Source organism: Schistocerca cancellata, chromosome 2 (assembly GCF_023864275.1).
Source record: "Schistocerca cancellata isolate TAMUIC-IGC-003103 chromosome 2, iqSchCanc2.1, whole genome shotgun sequence".
Classification (NCBI taxonomy): domain Eukaryota; kingdom Metazoa; phylum Arthropoda; class Insecta; order Orthoptera; family Acrididae; genus Schistocerca; species Schistocerca cancellata.
Window position 1 is genome coordinate 208,985,109 of NC_064627.1, and position 27,897 is coordinate 209,013,005.

At 39.9% G+C, this 27,897-nt stretch overlaps 1 protein-coding gene across 1 annotated transcript in view; it reads right to left on the reverse strand.

The window, feature by feature from the left end:
* The window catches only part of LOC126161540 (N-acetylglucosamine-6-sulfatase-like), a 68,948-nt gene that overhangs the window by 15,387 nt on the left and 25,664 nt on the right, over positions 1–27,897 (reverse strand). Inside the window, exons 2-3 of the mRNA XM_049917465.1 lie at positions 18,711–18,770; positions 5,360–5,563 (exon numbers count right to left, since the gene is read on the reverse strand). Of these exons, the coding sequence (XP_049773422.1) occupies positions 5,360–5,563; positions 18,711–18,770 (264 nt within the window). The remainder of the gene's footprint in view (positions 1–5,359; positions 5,564–18,710; positions 18,771–27,897) is intronic.

Consider the following 27,897-nt stretch of genomic DNA (forward strand, 5'->3'; position numbering starts at 1 on the left):
GTGAGAAGATTCCATTGCAACGAAAAATGCCTTTCTTTTAATGATGTCCAGCCCAAATCCTGTATCATTTCTGTGACACTCTCTCCCATATTTCATGATAATACAAAACGTGCTGCCCTTCTTTTAACTTTTTTGATGTAATCAGTCAGTCCTATCTGGTAAGGATACCACACCGTGCAGCAGTATTCTATAAGAGGATGGACAAATGTAGTGTATGCTGTCTCCTTAGTAGATCTGTTACATTTTCCAAGTGTCCTGCCAATAAAATGGTCTTTGGTTAGCCTTCCCACAACATCTTCTATGTGTTCCTTCCAATTTTAGTTGTTCATAATTGTAATACCTAGGTATTTAGTTTAATTTACGGCTTTTAGATTAGACTGATTTACCACTCCTTTTAGCACTCATGTGGATGACCTCACACTTTTCGTTATTTAGGGCCAACTGCCAATTTTTGCACCATTCAGATGTCTTTTCTAAATCGTTTTGCAATTTGTTTTGATCTTCTGATGACTTTATTAGTTGGTAAACAATGGCGTCATCTGCAAACAACCTAACATGGCTGCTCAAATTGTCTCCCAAATCATTTATATAGATGTTGTTGTTGTTGTGGTCTTCAGTCCTGAGACTGGTTTGATGCAGCTCTCCATGCTACTCTATCCTGTGCAAGCTTCTTCATCTCCCAGTACTTACTGCAGCCTACATCCTTCTGAATCTGCTTAGTGTATTCATTTCTTGGTCTCCCTCTACAATTTTTACCCTCCACGCTGCCTTCCAATACTAAATTGGTGATCCCTTGATGCTTAACAATACCAACCGATACCTTCTTCTAGTTAAGTTGTGCCAAAAACTCCCCTCCAATTCTATTCAGTACCTCCTCATTAGTTATGTGACCTACCCATCTAATCTTCAGCATTCTTCTGTAGCACCACATTTCAAATGCTTCTATTCTCTTCGTGTCTAAACTATGTATCCTCCATGTTTCACTTCCATACATGGCCACACTCCATACAAATACTTTCAGAAACGACTTCCTGACACTTAAATCAATACTTGATGTTAACAAATTTCTCTACTTCAGGAACGCTTTCCTTGCCATTGCCAGTCTACATTTTATATCCTCTCTACTTCAACCATCATCAGTTATTTTGCTCCCCAAATAGCAAAACTCCTTTACTACTTTAAGTGTCTCATTTCCTAATCTAATTCCCTCAGCATCACCCGACTTAATTAGACTACATTCCATTATCCTCGTTTTGCTTTTGTTGATGTTCATTTTATACCCTCCTTTCAAGACACCGTCCATTCTGTTCAAAAGCTCTTCTAAGTCCTTTGCTGTCTCTGACAGAATTACGATGTCATCGGCGAATCTCAAAGTTATTACTTCTTCTCCATGGATTTTAATGCCTACTCCGAACTTTTCTTTTGTTTCCTTTACTGCTTGCTCAATATACAGATTGAATAGCATCAGGGAGAGGCTACAACCCTGTCTCACTCCCTTCCCAACCACTGCTTCCCTTTCACGCCCCTCGACTCTTATTAACTGCCATCTGCTTTCTGTACAAACTGTAAATAGCCTTTCGCTCCCTGTATTTTACCCCTGCCACCTTCAGAATTTGAAAGAGAGTATTCTGGTCAACATTGTCAAAAGCTTTCTCTAAGTCTACAAATGCTAGAAACGTAGGTTTGCCTTTCCTTAATCTTTTTTCTAAGATAAGCTGTAAGGTCAGTATTGCCTCCCGTGTTCCAACATTTCTATGGAATCCAAACTGATCCTCCCTGAGGTCGGCCTCTACCAGTTCCTCCATTCGTCTGTAAAGAATTCACGTTAGTATTTTGCAGCTGTGACTTATTAAACTGATAGTTCGGTAATTTTCACATCTGTCAACATCTGCTTTCTGTGGGATTGGAATTATTATATTCTTCTTGAAGTCTGAGGGAATTTCGCCTGTCTCATACATCTTGCTCACCAGATGGTAGAGTTTTGTCAGGACTGGCTCTCCCAAGGCTGTCAGTAGTTCTAATGGAATGTTGCCTACTCCGGGGGCCTTGTTTCGACTCAGGTCTTTCAGTGCTCTGTCAAACTCTTCACGCAGTATCATATCTCCCATTTCATCTTCATCTACATCCTCTTCCATTTCCATAATATTGTCCTCAAGAACATTGCCCCTGTATAGACCCTCTATATACTCCTTCCACCTTCCTGTTTCCCTTCTTTGCTTAGAACTGGGTTTCCATCTGAGCTCTTGATATTCATGCAAGTGGTTCTCTTTTCTCCAAAGGTCTCTCTAATTTTTCTGTAGGCAGTATCTGTCTTACCCCTAGTGAGATGAGCCTCTAAATCCCTATATTTGTCCTCTAGCCATAGCCATGCCTGCTTAGCCATTTTGCACTTCCTGTCGATCTCATTTTTGAGACATTTGTATTCCTTTTTGCCTGCTTCATTTACTGCATTTTTATATTTTCCCCTTTCATCAGTTAAATTCAGTATCTCTTCTGTTACCCAATGATTTCTACTAGCCCTCGTCTTTTTACCTACTTGATCCTCTGCTGCCTTCACTATTTCATCCCTCAAAGCCACTCATTCTTCTTCTACGGTATTTCTTTCCCCAATTCCTGTCAATTGTTCCCTTATGCTCTCCCTGAAACTCTGTACAACCTCTGGTTCTTTCAGTTTATCCAGGTCCCATCTCCTTAAATTCCCAACTTTTTGCACTTCTTTCAGTTTTAATCTACAGTTCATAACCAATAGATTGTGCACATCCGCCCCTGGAAATGTCTTACAATTTAAAACCTGGTTCCTAAATCTCTGTCTTACCATAATATAATCTATCTGATACCTTCTACTATCTCCAGGGCTCTTCCATGTATACAACCTTCTTTCACGATTCTTGAACCAAGTGTTAGCTATGATTAAGTTATGCTCTGTGCAAAATTCTACCAGGCGGCTTCCTCTTTCATTTCTTAGCTCTAATCCATATTCACCTACTATGTTTCCTTCTCTTCCTTTTCCTACTGTTGAATTCCAGTCACCCATGACTATTAAATTTTCATCTCCCTTCACTACCTGAATAATTTATTTTATCTCATCATACATTTCATCAATTTTTTCATCATCTGCAGAGCAAGTTGGCATATAAACTTGTACTACTGCAGTAGGCATGGGCTTCGTGTCTATCTTGGCCACAATAATGTGTTCACTATGCTGTTTGTAGTAGCTTACGCTCAATCCTATTTTTTTATTCATTATTAAACCTACTCCTGTATTACCCCTACTTGATTTTGTATTTATAACCCTGTATTCACCTGACCAAAAGTCTTGTTCCTCCTGCCACCGAACTTCACTAATTCCCACTATATCTAACTTTAACCTATCCATTTCCCTTTTTAAATTTTCTAACCTGTCTGCCGGATTAAGGGATCTGACGTTCCACACTCCGATCCATAGAACTCCAGTTTTATTTCTCCTGATAACGACGTACTATTGAGTAGTCCCCGCCCGGAGATCCGAATGGGGGACTATTTTACCTCCGGAATATTTTACACAAGAGGACGCCATCATCATTTAATCATACAGTAAAGCTGCATGCCCTCGTGAAAAATTATGGCTGTAGTTTCCCCTTGCTTTCAGCCGTTCGCAGTTCCACAACAGCAAGGCCATTTTGGTTAGCATTACAAGGCCAGATCAGTCAATCATCCAGACTGTTGCCCCTGCAACTACTGAAAAGGCTGCTGCCCCTCTTCAGGAACCACACGTTTGTCTGGCCTCTCAACAGATACCCCTCCGTTGTGGTTGCACCTACGGTACGGCTATCTGTATTGTTGAGGCACGCAAGCCTCCCCACAAACGGCAAGGTCCATGGTTCATGGGGGATGGGGGTTATATAGATAACAAACAGCAAAGCGCCTATAACACTACCTTGGGGAACACCAGAAATCACTTCTGTTTTATTCGATGACTTTCCGTCAATTACTATGAACTGTGACCCCTCTGACAGGAAATCACAAATCCAGTAACATAACTGAGACGATATTCCATAAGCACGCAATTTCACAACAAGCCGCTTGTGTGGTACAGTGTCAAAAGCCTCCCGGAAATCCAGAAATATGGAATCGATTTGGAATCCCTTATCATTAGCACTCAACACTTCATGTGAATAAACAGCTAGTTGTGTTACACAATGAAAGAATACAAGAACTGAGGGTTGGCTGAGTAAACAATGGAGGGATACACGGAAGGAATTCCTAGGACAGTGAACTGAAAATGAAATTGAGGTAGACAAGGTAAGTATCTACATGAAATTCTACAAGATAAAATTGAGGTAACAATATTAATGGAAAGTGAGTATGTGACAGAAGATGGGCAGAAGAAACATGAATGCATACAGCTGAAGACTTAATGTATGGGGAAGTACAGAGAAGGCCTGTATATGACAATGGATGTCACACAACAGACAGTGACATTTATAAGTCTGTAAGCATTGTGTTTTGCACAAGTATCCCATGTTCAATACCACATGTGCTTCCAATGTTGTATGATGGCAGGTGCTCAATACACAATGGTTGATAAAACATTTACTGGCCAGTACATTAACCCAATATGAGTTTACTGATAATTCTCTATGATAACTAATCCAAAACGATGACATTCTCTCAGTATTTGGATCTTCATGTACTTTTACTAATTCAACATTACCACAAAAAGAAATAGTTTATAAATCATTTTCAAACTTAAAGACTGGTGGGTATCATAAATAATACAACAGAGAATGACAAGAGTCCAAACACAATTTTTGGTATCACAAACTAGGTGACGCATCAGACACTTAAATGGGCAGAATATTATTCTACTCCCTGTCTAGCCACCCACAGTAATGTCTCTCATGATTTCCCCAAATCACTAAAGTTGACTGACAGCATGATACCTTGCAAAAAGCAACAGTCAGTTTCATGTGCCATGCATGTCCTATCTAAGCTCATACTCTCTCTAATAGCGCTACTGCTAGTACATTGAACAGCAATTTGCCTGTCAAAATATTTTTATCATACTGCAATCCAAGTATGTTTCTTTTATGCAAATCTATGTTCAGTCAAACATGTATGTAATTCTCAGCAGAATAAAGTCATAACGAAATTGAAAGTACTTTTAATATTATTTAACCAAATCCATTAAGAGTAAGTATTTATTACGCTACACTTATGATGAACAGTGTTAGTATCAGGCTAATTTAAAAACAACTTAGTAAAATTTCCATATTATTGTTATTTATCTAAAATTTCCATATTATTGTTATTTATCTTGATTTCCTAGACACAAATGAGAATGATTATGTTCTTGAAAGAGAACAGATAACTTACTGACCTGATTGAGGTATTTTCCAGCATAAAATGTTTTATAACCAAGAGATCTCAGAGGAACTGGTAAAGCATATGGTTCCAGTTCATTTTGCCATTTCCTCCCAAAACAATTTCCTTCAAATGAATTGTTCACAGTGCGATGATTATGCTGGTAAAGGCCCGTCAAAATAGATGTTCTGCTGGGACAGCATATAGGTGTCGTAACAAACTGTAAGAACTCAACAGGTCATTTCATTGCAGGCAACAGTAAATGTCAAAACAGTGGCAGGTTACATTGAGTACTTCAGTCCTATCTATACAAGCAGTGAAACATAGTTGCTATTTACAAGCTTCTCTTACACTTATTTAAACTTTTCTTATGTTCTGTGTTACAAACATAATTTCAATCTAAAGGTATGATGCACCAAAACATTATGACCAATTGCCTATTAATGTGTTGGTCCATGATTCTGCATGGCATGGATTTGACAAGTCCTTGGTAGGTTTGCGGAACTATGTGGCACCAGATTTCTATCCACAGGTCATGCAATTCCCTTAAAGTATATGATGATGGTTTGCGAGCATGGAGCTAGCAGTTGATAAAGTATCAAATGTGTTCCAGCGAGTTCAGATCAGGCACATTTGGTGGCCAAGACATCAACACGAGTTCACCATCAGGATGCTCAAACCAGTGTAACATGATTCAGACCCCATGACACAAACAGTTTTCCTGTTAGAAGATGCCACCATCATTGGGAATAAAATCAAACATGAAGGAATGCAGCCGGTTTGCAATAATGGTCACATAATCCACAGCTGTGATGGTGACTCCGATTACTATCATAGGTCTCATGGAAGGCCAGGTGAATGCCCCCCACAGTACAATACAGTCTCCAGTGGCCAACCTGGCATAACAAGAAACATGATTCACTTGACCAGGCAACACATTCCCATTGCGCAATGGTCCAAACTCAATGATCCCATGCCCACTGAAGTCTTAATTGATGATATTGCTGGGTGAACATAGGCACATGCTGCGGAGCCGCATGTTCAAAAATATGCACTCTGAAGTTCTTTTGCCTGCATTAGAATTGTAATTTGTGATCAGGTCTGCCACAGTTAACCATCTATCCTGCTTTACAGTGCAGGCAAGCCTCCAACCTTCACAATCAGTCTGATGTGTTGACAACCAACACCTTGTCACCTATTTGTGGTTTTAACAGCTTTCAAACACTTTCCATAGATGCTCACAACAGTAGCATGCGAACAGATGACCACCTTTGCTGTTTCTGAAAGTTTGGTTTACAAATGCTGGGTAATAACAATCTGCACTTTGTCATAGTCACCTCACCAGCATTCAGTCTCTTTTTTGGACAATGGTCGTATTGTTTCGGCTCATCAGTGTATGTTAACATGTTCAGACAAGTACTTTCCATAAATTGGTTATGTTAAATGTATTGTATGATGGAAGGAGAAGTGCTAGTTAAACTATCACAAGGTGTTACTTAGTTCACACAGTTGGGCATAGAAATATACTGTAGTGATAGAAATTCAGCACTCAGCCAGTCTCACATTCTGTTCACTTCTTTATAAACTATATTTGCATCTTCAAAAATGACATTTCTGACATGTGTGCCAAATGCTTTCCCAAACAGAATGAATATGTATGTGTATGTGTATGTAATAAGACTACAAAAACAGAGTTTCTTGTAAAGTGCCCTACTTTAAAAATTTACTTTGTCCACCACATGAGTGTATGTTTCAAAATGACACATCAGAAATGTATGTCAATATTCACTTTTTCAGTTTCTTTGCACATGCAGAAATGACAATATGTTGTCTGAAAGCTCCATTTATCAAGTATATTAAGAGTACAGACAGTGGAAAGTCCAAGTACGAATATCAAAAATATTATGAAAAGGATATATTGCTACTCACCATAAAGATGCCATGTTAAGTCGCAGACAGGTACAACAAAAAGATTGTTACACATTGAGCTTTCAGCCTAAGCCTTCTCCAGAAAGGAAACACACAAATTTACACAAGCACACCTCACACACACATGACCACTATCTGAACAGAAGCAGGAACCCGGAGTGTGGTCGGAGAAAGAGGAAGGATAGCAATGTATAATGGAAGGGGAAGGGTGAATGGGTAGCAGTGAGCAATGCTTGGCAGAGCATGGAGGGGCTGATGGTGGCAAGACATTATGAATTGCAGAATCACAGTAACTATCTGGCGGAAGACCTCTGCCAATTGTCTGACTCCTCCACCTATACACTCTGCTATAGTCATCCAATCCCAGAAGTCTCACATAACATCCAACCCCCGCTTAAAGCCTTAGGTCCCCCCCCCCCCCCCCAAACCTATCCCCCAAATTCATTTCACTTCTCACCCCTATGACACCCCACACATCCACCTTTTACATGCTCCCCAAAATCTACAAACCCAACAATCCTGGATGACACAATGTAGCTGGTTACTGTACTCCCACTAAAAGAATTTTGACCCCCATTGACCAACACTTCCAGTCAATCGAGCCTCCCATGTCAAAGATACCAACCAGTTCCTTCACTGACTCCCACCATCCCCACGCCTTTACCTCTTGGATCCTTACACGTCACTGTTGACATCACTTTCCTATACACAAACTTCCCTCATGCTCACAGTTTCCCGCTAATGAACACTAACTCTCCAAAAGTCCCTTTGACTCCAAATCCTCTACCTCATTCCATTTACACCTTTACTTTATCACATAATTACTTTTGCTATTAAGGGAAGGTATATAAACAAATCCGCAGCACAGCAATGGCACCATTCTATGTCATTCTGTCTATGGGCCATCTAGAGGAAACCTTTCTAGCCTCCTAAATCCCTGCTCTGGTTCATGTCCATTGATGACATCTTCATGATCTGAACTCAGTGCCAGGATACCCTATCCTCATTCCTTCACAACCTCAACACCTTCTCTTCCATCAGCTTCACCTGGTCCTCCTCACCTTCCTTGACGTTGGCCACCTCCTCTTTGATGGCTTCATCCATGCCTCTGACCACATTGAACCCACGACCCACCAACAGTACCTGCATTTCAACAGCTGCTATCCTTTCCATACCAAAATAAACTCTCCCATACAGCCTGACCACTCTGGGACAGCATATCTGCAGTGACAAGAACTCCCTTGCTCAGTATGCTGAATATATGACAAAGGCTTTACAGACAGGTTCTACCCCCAGACCTAGTCCTCAGATTTCCTGTTACATATAAATCCCCCGCCCCCAAAGAACCAATTACAAAGGAGCACCTCTTTTGACACTGAATACCACCCAGACTGGAATAACTGCTCCATGTCCTTAATCATGACTTTATTATTATTATTATCATCATCATATACTGAAATGAGGGACATCCTAATCCAAGATTCTTCCCAGCCCTCCTAAAGAATTATTCTGTCTTCCATCCAAGCCTCCACAGCATCCTAGACCACACCTATACCACTCCCAAACCCAACCCCTTGCTATAGGGAAGACCCATGCAAGAGCTGCCCAATCCACTCACCCAGCTCTTCCTATTCCAGCCCTGTCACAAGCTTATCCTACCCCATCAGAGATCAGGCCTCTTGTGCAAGTAGCTATGTCATATAGCAGCCGAGCTGCAATGATTGCACAGGTTTTCTATACAGATATGACTACTGACCAGCTGTCACTGGGGTGAATGGCCACTGCCAAACTGTGGCCACAAGTGAAGTGGAGCACCCTTTGGAACAACATGCAGCTGAATATAACATGGCTTGATTTTAATAGCTACTTCATAGCCTGGTCTATCTGGATTCTCCTCTCCACCACCATCTTTTTTGAACTGCACACATTCTCTGCTCCTGAAATTATCCTGGCCTCAACCTATAGTAATCTACTGTCCTCACACCCTCCACTCTACAGTTTCCATCCCTTCTGTCCTATCACCTCCTCCCAATTCATGCTCCCTTACCCTCATTGAGAACTGCTCTCTGGCCCCATAAAATAAGTACACTATACTAAATTAATTAAGCTGCACAAATAATTTTGTTAAATTTATTTGACAAATTTCTCGACCACAGCTTACATTCATGAGGTGCAACTACCGCAAGAGCTAACAGAAATGCTTGCAAAGAACTTGCTGGAAGAAGATGAACAAAAGACAGAGTGTGAATTATTTGTCCAAACTGTCATATGGAAGTTATATATCAGCAGATGTTCATTAGTATAACAACATTCATCTCTATGACAGTGGGGGTGGTGTTTTCTTTGAAAATGGAGAAGTTATCCCAAATTTATATATGTAGCAGATTTTATAACAAAACACTTATGTTTTGCTGTTTCTTATGCAACTGGTGACTTTTGGTATAATTTATGGAATACAATCTATAAACTGTGTTTTTTATAAGAGTTAGAATAAAATTCATAAAATATATGGACATATGGGTCCCAATTTGTTGAAATTAATGTAAAACTGAATACACACATAATAATATCATAACATCAGTTGATAAGCAACTAAATAAAGAGTTGTAAAATACAAACACAGAAAACTGGAAAACATTTGTAAATTTCAAAAATTAGCATTGAAATAAGACAATGACCTGAAAAAGTTTTGGCACTAACATTGTCAAGGAGCACAGTTACAGTAATTTGTGCCCATGTCATACAGCATGTTGTAAGAGTAGGATAGTTGGAACTGCCGAGCAGTATGCAGTTTGATTAAAGTGCAATTTGTGAATCAAATGTTTCGAGTAAAAGGAATCAGAAAATGATGTTTTGTACTTATTACATAAACCCAGCCATATCAAGTAATTGCTGCAAAAACTAATTCAAGAATAAGAGTATTGGATTGTGTACCATGAACAACAAGACAGATGACAACTTGCCTTCCGCGACAATGGTTCAAATGGCTCTGAGCACTATGGGACTTAACATCTGAGGTCATCAGTCCCCTAGAACTTAGAACTACTTAAACATAACTAACCTAAGGACATCACACACATCCATGCCCGATGCAGGATTCGAACCTGCGACCGTAGCGGTCACGCAGTTCCAGACTGTAGCGCCTAGAACTGCTCGGCCACCCCAATCAAGATAAATTATAAATAACTCCGCTTCTCACTCTCACATGAACTATACGTGTTGTGCAAAACACTAAATTCTCCTTACATCATTATCCACAGAGAAAAGTTATATTTTTACCCAATTAAGAACAAGTATGTTTTAAGATGAATTTATGGATTTATTATTATTATTATTTTTTTTTTTTTGTTTTTTTTTTTTTTTTGTAACTTGGTCCTGGCTCATTGTTACCCATCTTGTATGAGATCTTTGTACTCTTTCACATCATGAAAGCCATCTTAGGTGGAGTTCTGAGTAACCTACAGCTGCTGCACCACCACCACCACCACCACCACCACCACCACCACCCGGTCTGATCTCACTTGACCTCTCCCTCTCTTCTTCTAGGAGAAAGAGCTTGTGATTGAAAGATACATGGAGAGCTACTGTTTATTTACATGTATAGCAGTACTTGGAGTAGTGCCTTCTGCAGGTAAATACAGGAGGCCCAACTGTCTCTCCACGACTGAACACACTCAGTTCAGGGCACTTTCTTGCCCTTGGGGTGGGAAACTGCCCCTAAAAGGAAGAAGAATCAGCAGTGATCAATGGCTGAGAATGCAGAAAGCATGTGTCTGAAAAAAATGTCATGATGATCTCTCCGCTGCCAAAGATTCCACACTAGCTCTCCTTCAGACCTTGGGGAATGGGCTGCCAAGGGGGAGATGACCATGAGAAGGAGACCAAATAACCAACAAAAGGATAACTTTATACAAGTAGGGACACAGAAAGTCAGAAGTTTGAACGCAGTAGAAAAGACAGAAAATCTGAAAAAGGAAATGCAAAGGCTCAATCTAGATACGGTGGGGCCCATGAAGAGAACTGGAAAGAAGACAAGAATTTATGGTCAGGCAAGTACAGGGTAACATCAACATAAGCAGAAAATGGTATAACAGGAGTGAAATTTGCTATGAATAGGAAAACAGGGCAGTGAGTGAGTTACTCTGAACAGTTCAGTGATAGGTTTGTTATCATCAGTATCAACAGCAGACCAACACCAACAACCATGGTTCAGGTATACATGCTGATATCACTAGCAGAGGATGAAAAGACAGAGAAAGTATATGAGGATTCTGAATGGGTAATTCAGTAAGTAAAGGGAGAGGAAAATGTAATATTGACTGGGGACTGGAATGTGGCTCTAGGGGAAGGACCAGAAGAAAGGGTTGCAGGTGATGTTCATCACAGGAATGATAGGGGTGAAAGACTAGCTTAGTTCTGCATTAAATATCTGTTAATAATAGTAAACACTCTGTTCAAGAAACACAAGAGAGGGAAGTATGCTTGGAAAATGTCGGTAGATGCAAGAAGGTTCCAGTTGGATTACATCATGGTCAGTAAGAGATTATGAAATCAAATGTTTGATTGTAAGGCACACCCAGGAGCACCTATACTTGAGTATTGCTCATCAGTGTGGGATCCGTACCAGATCGGGTTGACGGAGGAGATAGAGAAGATCCAAAGAAGAGCGGCGCGTTTCGTCACAGGGTTATTTGGTAACTGTGATAGCGTTACGGAGATGTTTAACAAACTCAAGTGGCAGACTCTGCAAGAGAGGCGCTCTGCATCGCGGTGTAGCTTGCTCGCCAGGTTTCGAGAGGGTGCGTTTCTGGATGAGGTATCGAATATATTGCTTCCCCCTACTTATACCTCCCGAGGAGATCACGAATGTAAAATTAGAGAGATTAGAGCGTGCACAGAGGCTTTCAGACAGTCGTTCTTCCCGCGAACCATACGCGACTGGAACAGGAAAGGGAGATAATGACAGTGGCACGTAAAGTGCCCTCCGCCACACACCGTTGGGTGGCTTGCGGAGTATAAATGTAGATGTAGATATAGACTCAGATCACAATTCAGTAATGATGAAGAGTAGGCTGAAGTTTAACAAACTAGTCAGGAAGAACCAATGCACAAAGAAACAGGATACAGAAATGCTAAGTAATGAAGAGATACAAAGGGCATTCGAAAAGTTTTGCACAGTCTTCTATAATTTTTATATTTTTTGCAGGAGGAGAATGAAATTTTTTGTGAACATACTTGGAACATTTAGCTATAAGTTGGTATATAAAAGTATTTTCTTTTATTTACAGGTGAGCCATAATGGACCGTGAAGTAGATGTCAGGTTGCAACAATGGTCGGTGATGGTGTTCCGCTTCAAGACCGGCGATGACTCTGCCACATCGATTCACAGGAAGTTGCTCCCTGTTTATGCGGAGGACACAGTGGATCGCAGCAGTATCCAGCAGTGGTTGCAGAGGTTTAAAGAAAGTGATTTCCCTCTACTGGACAACCCACAATGCCATAGACCATCGACGGCAGTGAGTGATATGAATAAGGAGACCATTAATCAAATCATCCAAAATGACAGATGTGTGACAACGTGACAGCTTGCTGAAATGACTCGTTTGTCATTGGGTAGTGTGATATCACTGGTACAGAAAAATCTGTGCATGTTTGGTGCCTAGATTACTGACAAGAGAAATGAAAACAATGAGGCAGAATGTGGGTGAGGGTCTCATGAAGACCTTTACTCAAGAGTGGAAACAGTGTTTTGACGGCGTCATTACTCAGGATGAAACATGGTCATTTTTTGTCCGAACCCAAGAGCAAAACCCAATCCATGGAGTGATGTCATCTGGGTTCCCCTCAGAAGAAGAAACCAAGACTTTCACAAACAACAGGTTGAAAAGGTGATAGCCTCCTTCTTCTGGGATCAGTGTGGTGTCATTTTCATTGACTTTTTGGAACCTGGCTCCAAAATTAACTGGGACCGTTACTGTTTCTCATTGGACAAGCTGCGACGTGCCATCAAGACCCACAGACCACAGCTTCAGAATCAGTTCATCAGACTACACCATGACAAGGCCAAACCCCATACAGCCCTTATGATGCATGAAAAAATCAGGAAAATGGGTTGGAAAATTGGTCCTCATCCTCCTTAGTCCGGACTTGGCTCCGTATGATTTTTACCTCTTTGGTCATCTCAAGGCCCACCTGTGTGGTAAAACATTTGATAGTGAGAAAGACCTTCTTTCCTGTATCAAGCGATTGTGTAAAAGTCAATCCACAGAATTTTACCAAAGTGCATTTACATCATGGAAAGAACGTTGGGTCAGATGTGTGACAGCTGATGGAGGCGACATTGAGTAAGCTCAATGTATAGCTAAATGTTCCAAGTATGTTCACAAAAACACTCATTCTTCTCCTGGAAAAAATAAAAAAATTAGAGACAACTTTTTTAATGTCCTTTGTACATTTGTAGTTCTATGAGGCTATAGATACTGCAATAATGAATAGCTGAGTAGGCAATTCAGTTGAAGAGGAATTGACGTCTCTAAAAAGGGCAATCAAAGAAGTTGGAAAGAGACACATACGCACAAGGAAGGTAACTGTGAAGAAACAGAAGAAATACTTCAGTTGATCGATGAAAGAAGGAAGTATGAAAATGTTACAGCAAATTTAGGAATAGAGAAATACAAGTAACTTAGGAATGAAATAAACAGGAAGTGCAGGGAATGTCAGGCACAGCGGCTGCTTGAAAAATGTAAAGAAATTGAAAAAGAAATGATTGTCAGAAAGACTGACTCAACATATAAAAAAGTCAAGACAAGCTTCAGTGAAATTCAAATAAGAGCAGCAACATTATGAATCTGATGGGAATTCCACTGTTAAATACAGAGGAGAGAGCAGATAGGTGGAAAAAGTACTCTCAAGACCTCTATGAGAGGAAGGACTAGTCATGTGATGTGATAGAAGAAGAAACAGGAGTCGACAGGGATGAGATAGGGAATCCAATATTAGAATCAGAAATTAAGATAGTTTTGGATGACTGAAGATCAAATAAGGCAGTACGGATAGACAACATTTCACCAGAATTTCTGAAATAATTGGGGAAGTGACAACAAAACCACTATTCATGTTGGTTTCAAAGATAGCAAGAGCTATCAGTATGAGAATTATTGCACAATCAGCTTAGCAGCTCATGCATCCAAGTTGCTGACAAGAATAGTAAACAGAAGAATGGACAAAAAGATTGAGGATCAGTTAGATGATCAGTTTGGCTTTAGGAAAGGTAAAGGCACCAGATTGGCAATTCTGACATTGCAGCTGACAATGGAAGCAAGACTAAAGAAAAATCAAGACAAAAAGTATTCAACAGTATAAAATTGTGCAAGTCCACTCCCTTCGATGTCTAACTGCCATGCAGTGGGTCAGGGTTTGATTCTTGGCTGAGTTGGAGATTTTCACAACTTGGGGAATGGGTGTTGTGTTGTGTTGTCCTCATCATTATTTCAGCACTGACATGCAAGTCATCCAATGTGGTGTCAACTGAAAAGACTTGCAACCTGGCAGCTGGACTTACCCATGTGGTGACTCCTGGCCATCAATGCCATACCATTATTCAATCCAGTGGTGCAACATGTTCCAAATTCTGAGTAAAATAGATGTAAGCTACAGGGAAAGATAGGTAATACACAATATGCGCAAGAACCAAGAGGGGATGGAAGACAAAGAACAAACTGCTCATATTAAAAAGGGTTTAAGACAAGGATGTAATCTTCCACCACTACTGTTCAATCTGTATATTGAAGAAGCAATGATGGAACTAAAAGGAAGGTTCAAGAGTGGGATTAAAATTCAGAATTAAAGGGTATCAGTCATAAGATTCACTGATGACACTGCTATCCCCAGTGAAAGTGACGATGTATTACAGAAGCTTTTGAATGGAATGAACAGCCTAATGAGTAAATTGAGAGTAAATTGAAGAGAGATGAAAATAATGAGAAGTAGCAGAAATGAGAACAGTAAGAACCTGAACATGAAAATTGGGATCACAGAGTAGACGAAGCAAAGGAATTCTGCTACTTTGGCAGCAAATTAACCCATGATGGATGGAGCATGGAGGACATAAAAAACAGACTATCATTGGCAAAAATGGCATTCCTGGCCATTAGAAGTCTACTATTATCAACCATCAGCCTTAATTTGAGGAAGAAATTTTGGACAATGTACGTTTGAAGAATGACATTATATGGTAGTGAAACATGGACTGTGAGAAAACTGGAACAGAGGAGAATCAAGCATTTTGATAAGCAGTGCTACAAAAGAATGTTGAAAATCAGGTGGAAAGAAAAGATTAAGTTCTCCACAGTAATCAGCACAGAAAGGAACATTTGGAAAATATTGACAAGATGATAGTACATGTGGTAAGATATCAGGGAATAACTTCAGTGGTACTAAAGGGAGCTGCAGAAGGTAAAAACTGTACAGGAAGACAGAGATTTGAATACATATAGCAAATAATTGAAGATGTATGTTGCATTTGCTACTCTGAGATGAAAAGGTTGACACAGGAGAGGAATTTATGGTGGACTGCCTTAAACCAGTCATAAGGCTGATGATGACGTTTTTTGGGAAGAGGGGAGTGGGAAAAAACCACTAGCGGTTTCTATGTTCACACACACACAAATTTCAAGCTTTCGCAACCCACGGTTGCTTCATCAGGAAAGAAGGAAGGAGAGGGAAAGACGAAAGGATGTGGGTTTTAAGGGAGAGGGTAACGAGTCATTCCAATCCCGGGAGTGGAAAGACTTACCTTAGGGGGAAAAAGGGACAGGTATACACTCGCGCACACACGCACATATCCATCCCCACATATACCAATATGTGCGAATGGATGTGTGTGTGTGTGTGTGTGTGTGTGTGTGTGTGTGTGTCCGCTCCCGGGATTGGAATGATTCCTTACCCCCTCCCTTAAAACCCACATCCTTTTGTCTTTCCCTCTCCTTCCCTCTTTCCTGATGAAGCAACTGTGGGTTGCGAAAGCTTGAAATTGTGTGTGTGTGTGTGTGTGTGTGTGTGTGTTTGTGTGTTTTTTTATTGTGTCTACCTACCAGTGCTTTCTCGTTTGGTAAGTCACAGCATCTAGGTTTTTTAATATATTTTTCCCATGTGGAACGTTTCTTTCTATTTATATACAAATATAATAGAGGGAACCATTCCATGTGGGAAAAATATATCTAAAAACAAAGATGATGTGACTTACCAAACGAAAGCGCTGGCAGGTTGATAGACACACAAACAAACACAACAACGACCGTGGTACTTGATCATCGGGAGTATGTGGCTGAGGGACTGCGTCAGCTTTCAGGCAACACCACATACAAAGTTTGCCAAGGTAATCCCATTCCTGATGTCCAGGCGGAGCTTCAAGGAATCCTCAGAACCTTAGGCCCCCTACAAAACCTTTCACCTGACCCCACCGACACCCCGCACCTCTACCTTCTACCTTCTTCCTTCTTCCTAAAATTCACAAACCCAATCGTCCCGGCCGCCCCATTGTAGCTGGTTACCAAGCCCCCACAGAACATGTCTCTGCCTACATAGATCAACACCTTCAACTCATTACATGCAGTCTCCCATCCTTCATCAAAGACACCAACCACTTTCTCGAACGCCTGGAATCCTTACCCAATCTGTTACCCCTGGAAACCATCCTTGTAACCATTGATGCCACTTCCTTATACACAAATATTCCGCACGTCCAGGGCCTCGCTGCAATGGAGCACTTCCTTTCACGGTGATCACCTGCCACCCTACCTAAAACCTCTTTCCTCATTACCTTAACCAGCTTCATCATGACCCACAACTTCTTCACTTTTGAAGGCCAGCATACCAACAATTAAAGAGAACAGCCATGGGTACCAGGATGGCCCCCTCGTATGCCAACCTATTCATGGGTCACTTAGAGGAAGCCTTCTTGGTTACCCAAGCCTGCCAACCCAAAGTTTGGTACAGATTTATTGATGACATCTTCATGATCTGGACTCACAGTGAAGAAGAACTCCAGATTTTCCTCTCCAACCTCAACTCCTTTGGTTCCATCAAATTCACCTGGTCCTACTCCAAATCCTATGCCACTTTTCTTGACATTGACCTCCATCTGTCCAATGGCCAGCTTCACACATCCGTCCACATCAAACCCACCAACAAGCAACAGTACCTCCATTATGACAGTTGCCACCCATTCCACATCAAACGGTCCCTTCCCTACAGCCTAGGTCTTCATGGCAAACGAATCTGCTCCAGTCCGGAATCCCTGAACCATTACACCAACAACCTGAAAACAGCTTTCGCATCCCGCAACTACCCTCCTGACCTGGTACAGAAGCAAATAACCAGAGCCACTTCCTCATCCCCTCAAACCCAGAACCTCCCACAGAAGAACCACAAAAGTGTCCCACTTGTGACAGGATACTTCCCGGGACTGGATCAGACTCTGAATGTGGCTCTCCAGCAGGGATACGACTTCCTCAAATCCTGCCCTGAAATGAGATCCATCCTTCATGAAATCCTCGCCACTCCACCAAGAGTGTCTTTCCGCCGTCCACCTAACCTTTGTAACCTCTTAGTTCATCCCAATGAAATCCCCAAACCACCTTCCCTACCCTTGTAACCGCCCCCGGTGTAAAACCTGTCCCATGCACCCTCCCATCACCACCTACTCCAGTCCTGTAACCCGGAAGGTGTACACAATCAAAGGCAGAGCCACGTGTGAAAGCACCCACGTGATTTACCAACTGACCTGCGTACACTGTGAAGCTTTCTATGTGGGAATGACCAGCAACAAACTGTCCATTCGCATGAATGGACACAGGCACACAGTGTTTGTTGGTAATGAGGATCACCCTGTGGCTAAACATGCCTTGGTGCACGGCCAGCACATCTTGGCACAGTGTTACACCGTCCTGGTTATCTGGATACTTCCCACTAACACCAACCTGTCAGAACTCCGGAGATGGGAACTTGCCCTTCAGTATATCCTCTCTTCTCATTATCGGCCAGGCCTCAACCTCCGCTAATTTCAAGTTGCCGCCGCTCATACCTCACCTGTCTTTCAACAACATCTTTGCCTCTGTACTTCCACCTCGACTGACATCTCTGCCCAAACTCTTTGCCTTTACAAATGTCTGCTTGTGTCTGTAAATGTGCAGATGGATATGTGTGTGTGTGCGAATGTATACCTGTCCTTTTTTCCCCCTAAGGTAAGTCTTTCCGCTCCTGGGATTGGAATGACTCCTTACCCTCTCCCTTAAAACCCACATCCTTTCGTCTTTCCCTCTCCTTCCCTCTTTCCTGATGAAGCAACCGTTGGTTGCAAAAGCTTGAATTTTGTGTGTATATATATATATCACATTTTATAACTTCTTTTTTACCTAGCTGTTCTTAGAAGTCTTACCGCATTAGGGAAGGTAATTCCCTCGTTGGCTATAAGTTTCTGTGTTTTCTTCATGGGAGTCTGAAAATAAAACAAAATCAGCTTGAGTGACTCGGATTTTTTTCATGTTATACTGCACAAATACAATTTTAAATCACATGCCACCAATCATTATTTGACCAATGAAATAAGAAAAAGAAGACAAATAACATATTTCCATTGACAAGAAAGTGCTTCATACTTTATTATTTGCATGACATGTTTCACCTAATGCATGTGCAATGGAACTTTGAACATCTGTCTGCACATCTTTGCAGAAATAAGACCTTTTTTTCTTATTTACAGTGCTGAATACAAATATTTTTTCTCATCTATTCAGTACGAGTAAATTTTTTCTCACAACCACATGAACATCTAATAAATGAAAACTGTATCATTTGATTAAGGAAACAATGCTTCACTTTTAGGAACAGTGAGGAGGTGGGGAAGATAGGGAGAGGGAGAGACCAGAGGAAATTTGGAGAATCTGTTGACAAGTAGTCAGGTCATTCCAGGTGAATCTGTTTTATGATATTCAGGGCAGAAAGAGCACATAAACACAGATAAGTTACATATAAGAACACTGTTAGGTTAAATTCAATTAAAGAACACAGATAGAAGCACTGGAATGAAGATAAATGCAGTAACAAATAGATATAACACACTGTATGTGAAAAGTAACCACACAGTTCAAAAAAGGAAGTACAAGAGTGAATCAAACATAAACTGGAATGTTTTCAATATGTTTACGTAACCTTAACAAAAATTTATACACATTAACTTTTTTTTTCACATCGTCTCCTTAACAGGAAACACATTTTTCCCAGACAATAGGGAGTTTCTTGGTCCTGCTTTTGTAAAATGAACAAGGCTGTTAGAGCAGCCAGTTGCACATGAACACACCGACAGCGCCATCATCATCATAATCAAATCTGTGTCCTATGACTGCTTCTTTTAGTGGTCCAATCAAATGAAAATCACAGGGTGATACTCCAGATCCTTGGGAGGAGGTTATAGTGTGGTCCACAACAGCTACTGAACTTTTTGTTATGTGCACCATCACATCTCGGATTGGAAATAGATGTCTTTTCAAAAGATATGCATGTTTTGTATGGTCAAAAAGTTGACAACAGTACACAGTGTTCACAGTATGGTGTTCATGGAAAAAATTGATCCAAAGAAAACCTTTAGAACCCAAGAAGAATGTTGAGAGAACTTTCCCAGCAAAGAGACAGCTTTTGGCTTTGGCACATGCAGATTTGTCTTTTTTGTGTCACACCATGCTGCTATTTTTTTATTTAAGGGTGTAAGTAATGAGTGCTGTCGACAAGGGATCTCAGATCAATTCCATATTCCTAGATTTCCAGAAAGCTTCTGATACCGTACCTCACAAGTGACTATTAATCAAATTGTGCGCATATGGAGTATCGTCTCAGTTGTGTGACTGGATTTGTGATTTCATCTCAGAGAGGTCACAGTTCGTAGTGATTGATGGTAAATCATCGAGTACAACAGAAGTGATATCTGGCGTTCTGCAAGGTAGTGTCATAGACCCTCTGCTGTTCCTGATTTACATAAATGATCTAGGTGATAATCTGAGCAACCCCTTTAGATTGTTTGTACATGACACTGTAATCTATCATCTAGTAAAATCATCAGATGATCAATTCCAATTACAAAATGATCTAGAGAGAATTTCTGTATGGTGCGAAAACTGGCAATTGGCACTAAACACAGAAAAGTGCAAGGTCATCCACATGGGTACTAAAAGAAATCTGATAAATTTTGGGTATACAATATATTGCACAAATCTAAGGGCTGTCAATTCGATTAAATACCAAGGAATTACAAATACAAGCAACTTAAATTGGAAAGACCACATATATAATACTGTGGAGAAGGTGAAACAAAGACTGCGCTTTGTTGGCAGAATACTTAGAAGATGTGACAAACCCACTAAAGAGACAGCCTGTATTACACTTGTCCATCCTCTACTGGAATACTGCTGCACGGTGTGGGAGCCTTACCACGTAGGATTGATGGAGGACATCGAAAAAGTGCAAAGAACGGCAGCTCATTTGGTGTTATTGCACAATAGGGGTGAGAGTGTCACTGATATGATACGTGAGTTGGGGTGGCAGTCACTGAAACAAAGGCGGTCTTCTTTGTGGCAAGATCTATTTACGAAATTTCAATCACCAACTTTCTCTTCTGAATACGAAAATATTTTGTTGACACCCACCTACACATGGAAAAATGATCATTGTAATAAAATAAGAGAAATCAGAGCTCGAACGGAAAGATTTTGGTGTTCCTTTTTCCCATGCGCCATTCGAGAGTGGAATGATAGAGAAGTAGTATGAAAATGGTTTGATGAACCCTCTGCCAGGCACTTAAGTGTGAATTGCAGAGTACCATGTAAATGTAGATGTAGATGAACGGTGCACCCACGTTTCACCGCAAGTCACTATCTGGTACAAAAAATGTTCCCTTTCAGTTTGGTAGTGTGTCAGTAGCTGTTTGCACACCTAATGACACAGTTTGTGCTCTGCAGTGAAAAGATAAGGCACCCACCTTGCGGCCATTTTTTGAAATCTAAGGCTATCAGTAATGATCACCTGAGCACTACTGTAGCTTACGCCAACCTCAATAGCTATATCAGCAACTGTTATTTGGTGATCATCTTCAATAAGCTAGCTAACAGTGTGAATATTCTCCTGAGTCACGCTAGTCCTTGGGCAACATCAGTAAGTTGCTTTCTCAACAGTTTCTGGATCTCATAAAAAGTGTTTGTGCCAACTGTCCTTCAGTCTTTTTCAGAGAGTTGTCCCTCAACTTTGCTACAAATCTCCAAAATTTTGGACAGTTTAATGAGCTTTGTTGTGATAAAATTGATTTTAATGCATCATGTAACAGATGATGCATAAAAAGTTTTTGATGCTGCTGACCCCAGTCATAAAGCATTTTTTGAAAGAATGCACCGGCATTTGTCTGTATATTACTGCATTTTTCTTCTGTAAATCTAGATTTCGGATTTTACATTGCTATCAGGTAAAATGTACACAATAATGACGTAAAAGCCAAAATCTAGCTTATACAGAAGAAAAATTACAGTAATACACAGTCAAATGGTGATGTGCGCCTGAAATGAGACAGAGAGAGAGAGAGAAAGAGAGAGAGAGAGAGAGAGAGAGAGAGAGAGAGAGAGAGAGAGAGATTGGTACCTCTTGCTCTGACACTATGTTTATGAGTAAAGAAACAGTATAACAATGCTCTAGCTGTGGAGAACAATCACTGGGAATGAAAGCAACAATGAGCAGAGATCGCACTGCTCTCTACTTACGAGAAGTTTTACAAAACTAAAATTCTAATTTATATTTGATTCACCCTCATATACAGCAGTTTCTTGAATTTTGGATTTGCATGTGGTGCTGTAAGTCAGTCAGTCCTCTAACTTGACTGGCTGTAACTACCTGATATTAACCTCACATGACATAAACCACTGATCATCCATACTGCCCCTGTTGCTTGAGAGACAGTGATAGTATTATGATGGTACTTATAGCTGAGTACGCAATATTCCTGCCAAAATGTATTATAATAGTGAGGATGTTCCTTGGTGGAATTTTTTCTTACAGAAGAGGCACTATTTCATCTGAATGTATTTCGCAACAGCTGCAGCATTCATGGTTGGATTACTAATAAGCCACCCAAGTGGAAGGAAGGAAGGAAGGAAGGAAGGAAGGGACTATATGAACAGAAAGGAACTGTATCAAAAATACCCAGTGTGCATTCCTAATTGGCTTGAAATTTATTTTTTTATGTATGCATATCTCTATCTCAGCCCACATGAAGCAGCTTTATGTTGATTCATTAACTCATTCATGTTTCCCTGCTTCACTTTGTTAAAGCAGATCTCATCTCATTTCACTTTCCCTCATGAATGAACCTACTGAACATGATGAATGCATCAGGAATGGCCTCACTGACAAACTTTGTGGGATTTCATATTTTATTTTCCCACCATTTCGAATTTGACTTTATTTCTGGGGTGGACTTTGTTAATGTGATTCTTTGCTTTCTGTTACTAAGGTAAGACTCCATCCATACAAAAGGGATGTCATTCATACCATAAAATTTTAGTTTCGCCAAACACAATTTTGTGGTTCAACTGATAAAAGATTTTGGTAATCTCATGGTGGCAGCATGTGGCATGGTCCAATCTTAGTCTCAACTATACTGAGATACCAATCTTAGTCTCAATGACATTGAAATAATATATTCATGAAAGTGTGGCTTATAAATCATGAAGTTATGGACCCTGCTTCTCAACAACGCTGTGCCCAGGCAGGAGGTGGCTCAGTTCTGGCCCAGGCTGTGTTCGCATAGTCACAATTAGGCCCACTGTCTTGTAGTAAGAATCACTGACAGATGCACATTATGTGAACATTCTTGCAGGTCATCTACATCCTTTTCTGGAATTAGAGTAACCTGACAGAAATGCTGAGTGAATGCATGCAGGTGGCGTGATAAACAGTTCAGAACAATTCCATAACCTTATAAAGTCCATATGTCAGTCGGTTACTGCAGGTTTGAGGGCTCGTAAAGGAACCAATCCCTATTAACATCACACCCAGTACCTTGCCACGACTTTTGGTCCTCAGTATAGTTCTCTTTGGTGCGTCACCTCTTCGGGCTTCACAAAAAATACACTTCATACATCAGCAACTGGGCTTGTCTATTTGGTATTGAAACACTGTGCCTATATACGGATCATTACATCACACTTGAAAAAGACTGACGTGGAGCTAAATGACACTATCAGAAAGACAACAAAATCCATCCCTACTGCATGGCTGCTCTCCTAGAGCTGTATTCCACCACTGGAGATAAATTGTAACAATGTTCTTCTTAGAGAGTACCACAAGATTAATAATAAGCGACACCTACACATGCATAACGCATAACTGCCCTGGATTGCAAATAACTAAATTCAAGGTGGCCAACGTTAGTCATTACTAAGGAAATGACAAGCTCAAATTCCGACATTCACAATGTCTGTAAACAACAATAACATGAGCACTGCCCACCACAGTGTCAGAGTTTTGCAGTCACACAGAAGCCCCCTGGTTTCAACCAATCATGTAGAGTGCAGACAACACCAAACTGAATATCCACTGGCCACACCAGAAGTGCCGATGTCTTCCATAAATGTGGGAAGATACCATCTCCAATAAGCAAATTACCTGACACAGGGTGAAAGAACGTACAAATCAAGCCTGCAGTGTAACCATATTTATCTGTACAAATTTGCCTCTGTCAAATCTAGCTCAAAAGTTGGTGTTTGAAAATAGGCTATATTAAATGAAATGTTCCAAACAAAGGTTACAGTTCAAACATTTTAACTACACTTTGATCACCAAAGAAACTAATGTTTATGGCCTGACTGAGTCTCATTTACTTAAATTATGCACAGATAATTGACTATCCATATACTACTCTCGGTTGATGATCTGTGATGTGATTGTTCGAGCACACTAACCTGCAAATGTATATTATTAATGCAGTCACTGAAGCCATTTCTTCACTGTCCTTGAAATCTAGCAGTCAAATCAATATAAAAACGATGTACACAGTAAAAATACTTTGGAAATAACTCAATTCACAGTCTGACCCAATTGTCACAGTAGATGATCATCATTACTGAAGATTAACGCCACTGATGACAAAAATTACTAGTTCACAATCAGTCACCAAAAAATGGTCACTGGACCCATGGAACGAACTCTCAGACTCTAAATTTGAATAAATTGTGGTACATTTTCTGATTTGTAAACTGTACTAAATTGTCTGTGGTACATTGTCCAGTAATTTTGGGCACAGCTCTTGCTGATATCACAACCTTCTGGAGACTGACGAAAATGGTTTCCACCTTGCCTTTTCTATAAATCTGCAATAATTTGAAAATTCAGCTATTGATGTTTACTAAGTTTTCCCAAATTAAAATTAGAGGTTTATGTTTCTGAGCAAATGAACAGTAGGAGAATATTCTTCTGAATGAGGACTTTTAGATAAAATAATAACCTCTATTGAATTAAGCTGACTAGTTTGCTTAGTTGTGGAATTCTATTCCAGTAACAGTTTTAACTAAAGAAGCTAATTACACTGACACTAAATGAGGGAAAATCTCACTAACATGTTTTCATAATTAGCTGTACAATTGCTGCTGTTATTTACATACCTTTTGCATCTACTCTATCAGGAAGTTGGTAATTGGATATATATATATATTTACATATGAACAATGATAATGAAGTTTTAGATTACTGGTATTTTGTAATTAGCACAGTTTTTAGGTAAACTAATTACACTTATGGATTCTAAATAATTAACAGACTGTAATAGGTACTAAAGTTAAGTTGGCTAGATCCTGGGTTAATATTAGATATTTTTATGTACTATGCACATTCCATATAAATGACAATACTTAAAATATTTGGAGAAAAATTAAAAAGTAAATAATAATAATAATAATAATAATAATAATAATAATGATACAGGATCAAACAATAAACGTCAGATATTACAGCAAGCATATTATTAAAGATCCCAATACCACAACAGGTAAATGCAGACTTTGCAAACAACAAATAGAAACAGTAGATCACATCACAAGCGGATGTACAATACTAACAAATACAGAATACCCCAGAAGACATGACAATGTAGCAAAAATAATACATCAACAACTTGCCATACAACATAAACTAATAAAACAACACATTCCCACATACAAGTATGCACCACAAAATGTACTGGAGAATGATGAATACAAATTATACTGGAACAGATCCATTATGACAGATAAAACAACACCACATAACAAACCTGACATCATACTCACCAATAAAAAGAAGAAATTAATACAACTAATCGAAATGTCCATACCAAATACAACAAATATACAGAAGAAAACAGGAGAAAAAAATTGAAAAATACATCCAACTGGCTGAGGAAGTCAAGGACATGTGGCATCAGGATAAAGTTGACATTATACCAATTATACTATCAACTACAGGAGTCATACCACACAATATCCACCAGTACATCAACGCAATACAGCTACATCCAAACATATATATACAACTACAGAAATCTGTAATTATTGATACATGTTCAAATACCTGAAAGTTCCTAAATGCAATGTAACATATACCGTACAGTTAAAAGGAAGTCACGTGTGATCAAGGTCCGCATCACTTTCCATTTTTAACCAGACATAACATCTGAGAAAAGGAAAGAAATAATAATAATAATAATAATAATAACAACAGTAATTAATAATAATTCTAGGGGGGGGGGGGGAGAAAAATATAAGAGATGGAAAGTATCCGTCTGATTTTTTACAATTCTGAAAGGGACCCTTTATCGATTTCTTTGCAGGAGACGATCAGGCGATCAATTATATCCAATGATTCAATGTTAATTTGTGACCAAGTTTGCTACATAATATGCACCACATAAACATGAACTATGTTGAATTTATTTTTATATGAATATACATGTATATTATGTAAAAATAGCAAGCAAAGCACCACGTTCCGGCCCAGATGGGCCAATGTAACCAACCAACCACTGTATCATACTCTGGCAATGGCATCATTTGGATGGCCATGCGGTCAGTACACCTATCTCTCAGCCATTGTCGGCTTTCTTGACCTAGTAGCCAGATCTTCCGCACAGCAGCTAGGCACACCAACACCTCAGCTACAAAGGTGGACTATCATGATGTATGTCATATGATAAAAATAAATAAAATGATGCAGATAAGAATGTCATAGTCTTTTCCACCAAAGGATTCATGAATGGAAAGAATGGTAAATGAAATTTCAGTAAAATTACTGGTTTCTCCATAATGGACATTCACTTAACTTAGAAGAAGATATGGTTTACGCTATATGCGAGAATATGTTTTTGTACAAAATGAACTTTCCTCATGTTATCTACTGTGCACAGCCAGCACCATCTGACTGTGTGGTTCGTCAGATTCAGTCTCCCACTGTCACTGTGTTCTACTGCCACTGGTTTTCATTTTATTTCCATTCAGTTTCTTTTTTCATTAAGTGTTCTTTTTTCTTTCTCCATTGGTCCTGACTGTTTCTACAAACTCATTCATTTATTCATTCACGCACTGTATTCTGCAAGTCCCAACATTGAGAAGAGCTTTCAGTAGTGTGGAATGAGATACTGTATACATTGACAGACAGAAGCATAAACTAATACCAACTTCTTTGAAGGATGGTACAATAGAGTCTCGATAGTTGGAGGTGAACGGGACCGGAACCACCTCGAACCATTGAAAACTCGGACTATAGAAATTTAAATGGGAAAAAGAAATATTATGATATTGTAAGTAATACAGGTCAAAATATGAACTTTATCAAAATAAAAGTATTTACACATGCATTTGCATTGGCAGAATAACAATAATGATTTATTTAGACAAGTAATAGTGAAGGTCTTTTGTTTGGCTAAGCTGCAATGTTTCCTCGCGGCAATGTCATGCCACCGTCTCAGGAGCAGTAGGTCAGTTGGTGTTGCCTCAGGCTGTTGTTCCACATAGCATATGGTGGCCTCGAGAGCAGCATAACCATCAGTGTGACTCATCATCAGTGCAACCTCTGCCTCGTCATCCTTGTCACACTCACACTGTGATGGAATGTTAACCATGTCAATTATAGAAGAGTCTGTCACTTCCAACTGTTCGTCAGAATTTAACCACTCGCCTACTTCCACCTCTTCTGCCTCTTCACACCCTGGCAATTTTCTGATTAAATTACACAATGGTTGATCAGCCTCATCTGCTCAATCTTCAGTTTCTGTGTCTGGCATACTTTCCTGTAGAATTTTCCTCCATGACTTAGAAATTGTGTCCGACTTTATTTCGCTCCAAGATTCACTAATCCAGTACACGACGTCCTACAAAGTCACTTTCTTCAAAGCTCCTACAATGCTTTCGTTGTCTTCGGAATGCAGGATTTTTTTAGACATTCCAGAACACCCTGATCCATGGGCTGAATGAGATAGGTAATGTTTGGTGGGAAAAACAAGGTGTGGATACTGTCGCACTGCAGTTCTCCTGCACTTGGATGTGAGGATGCATTATCCA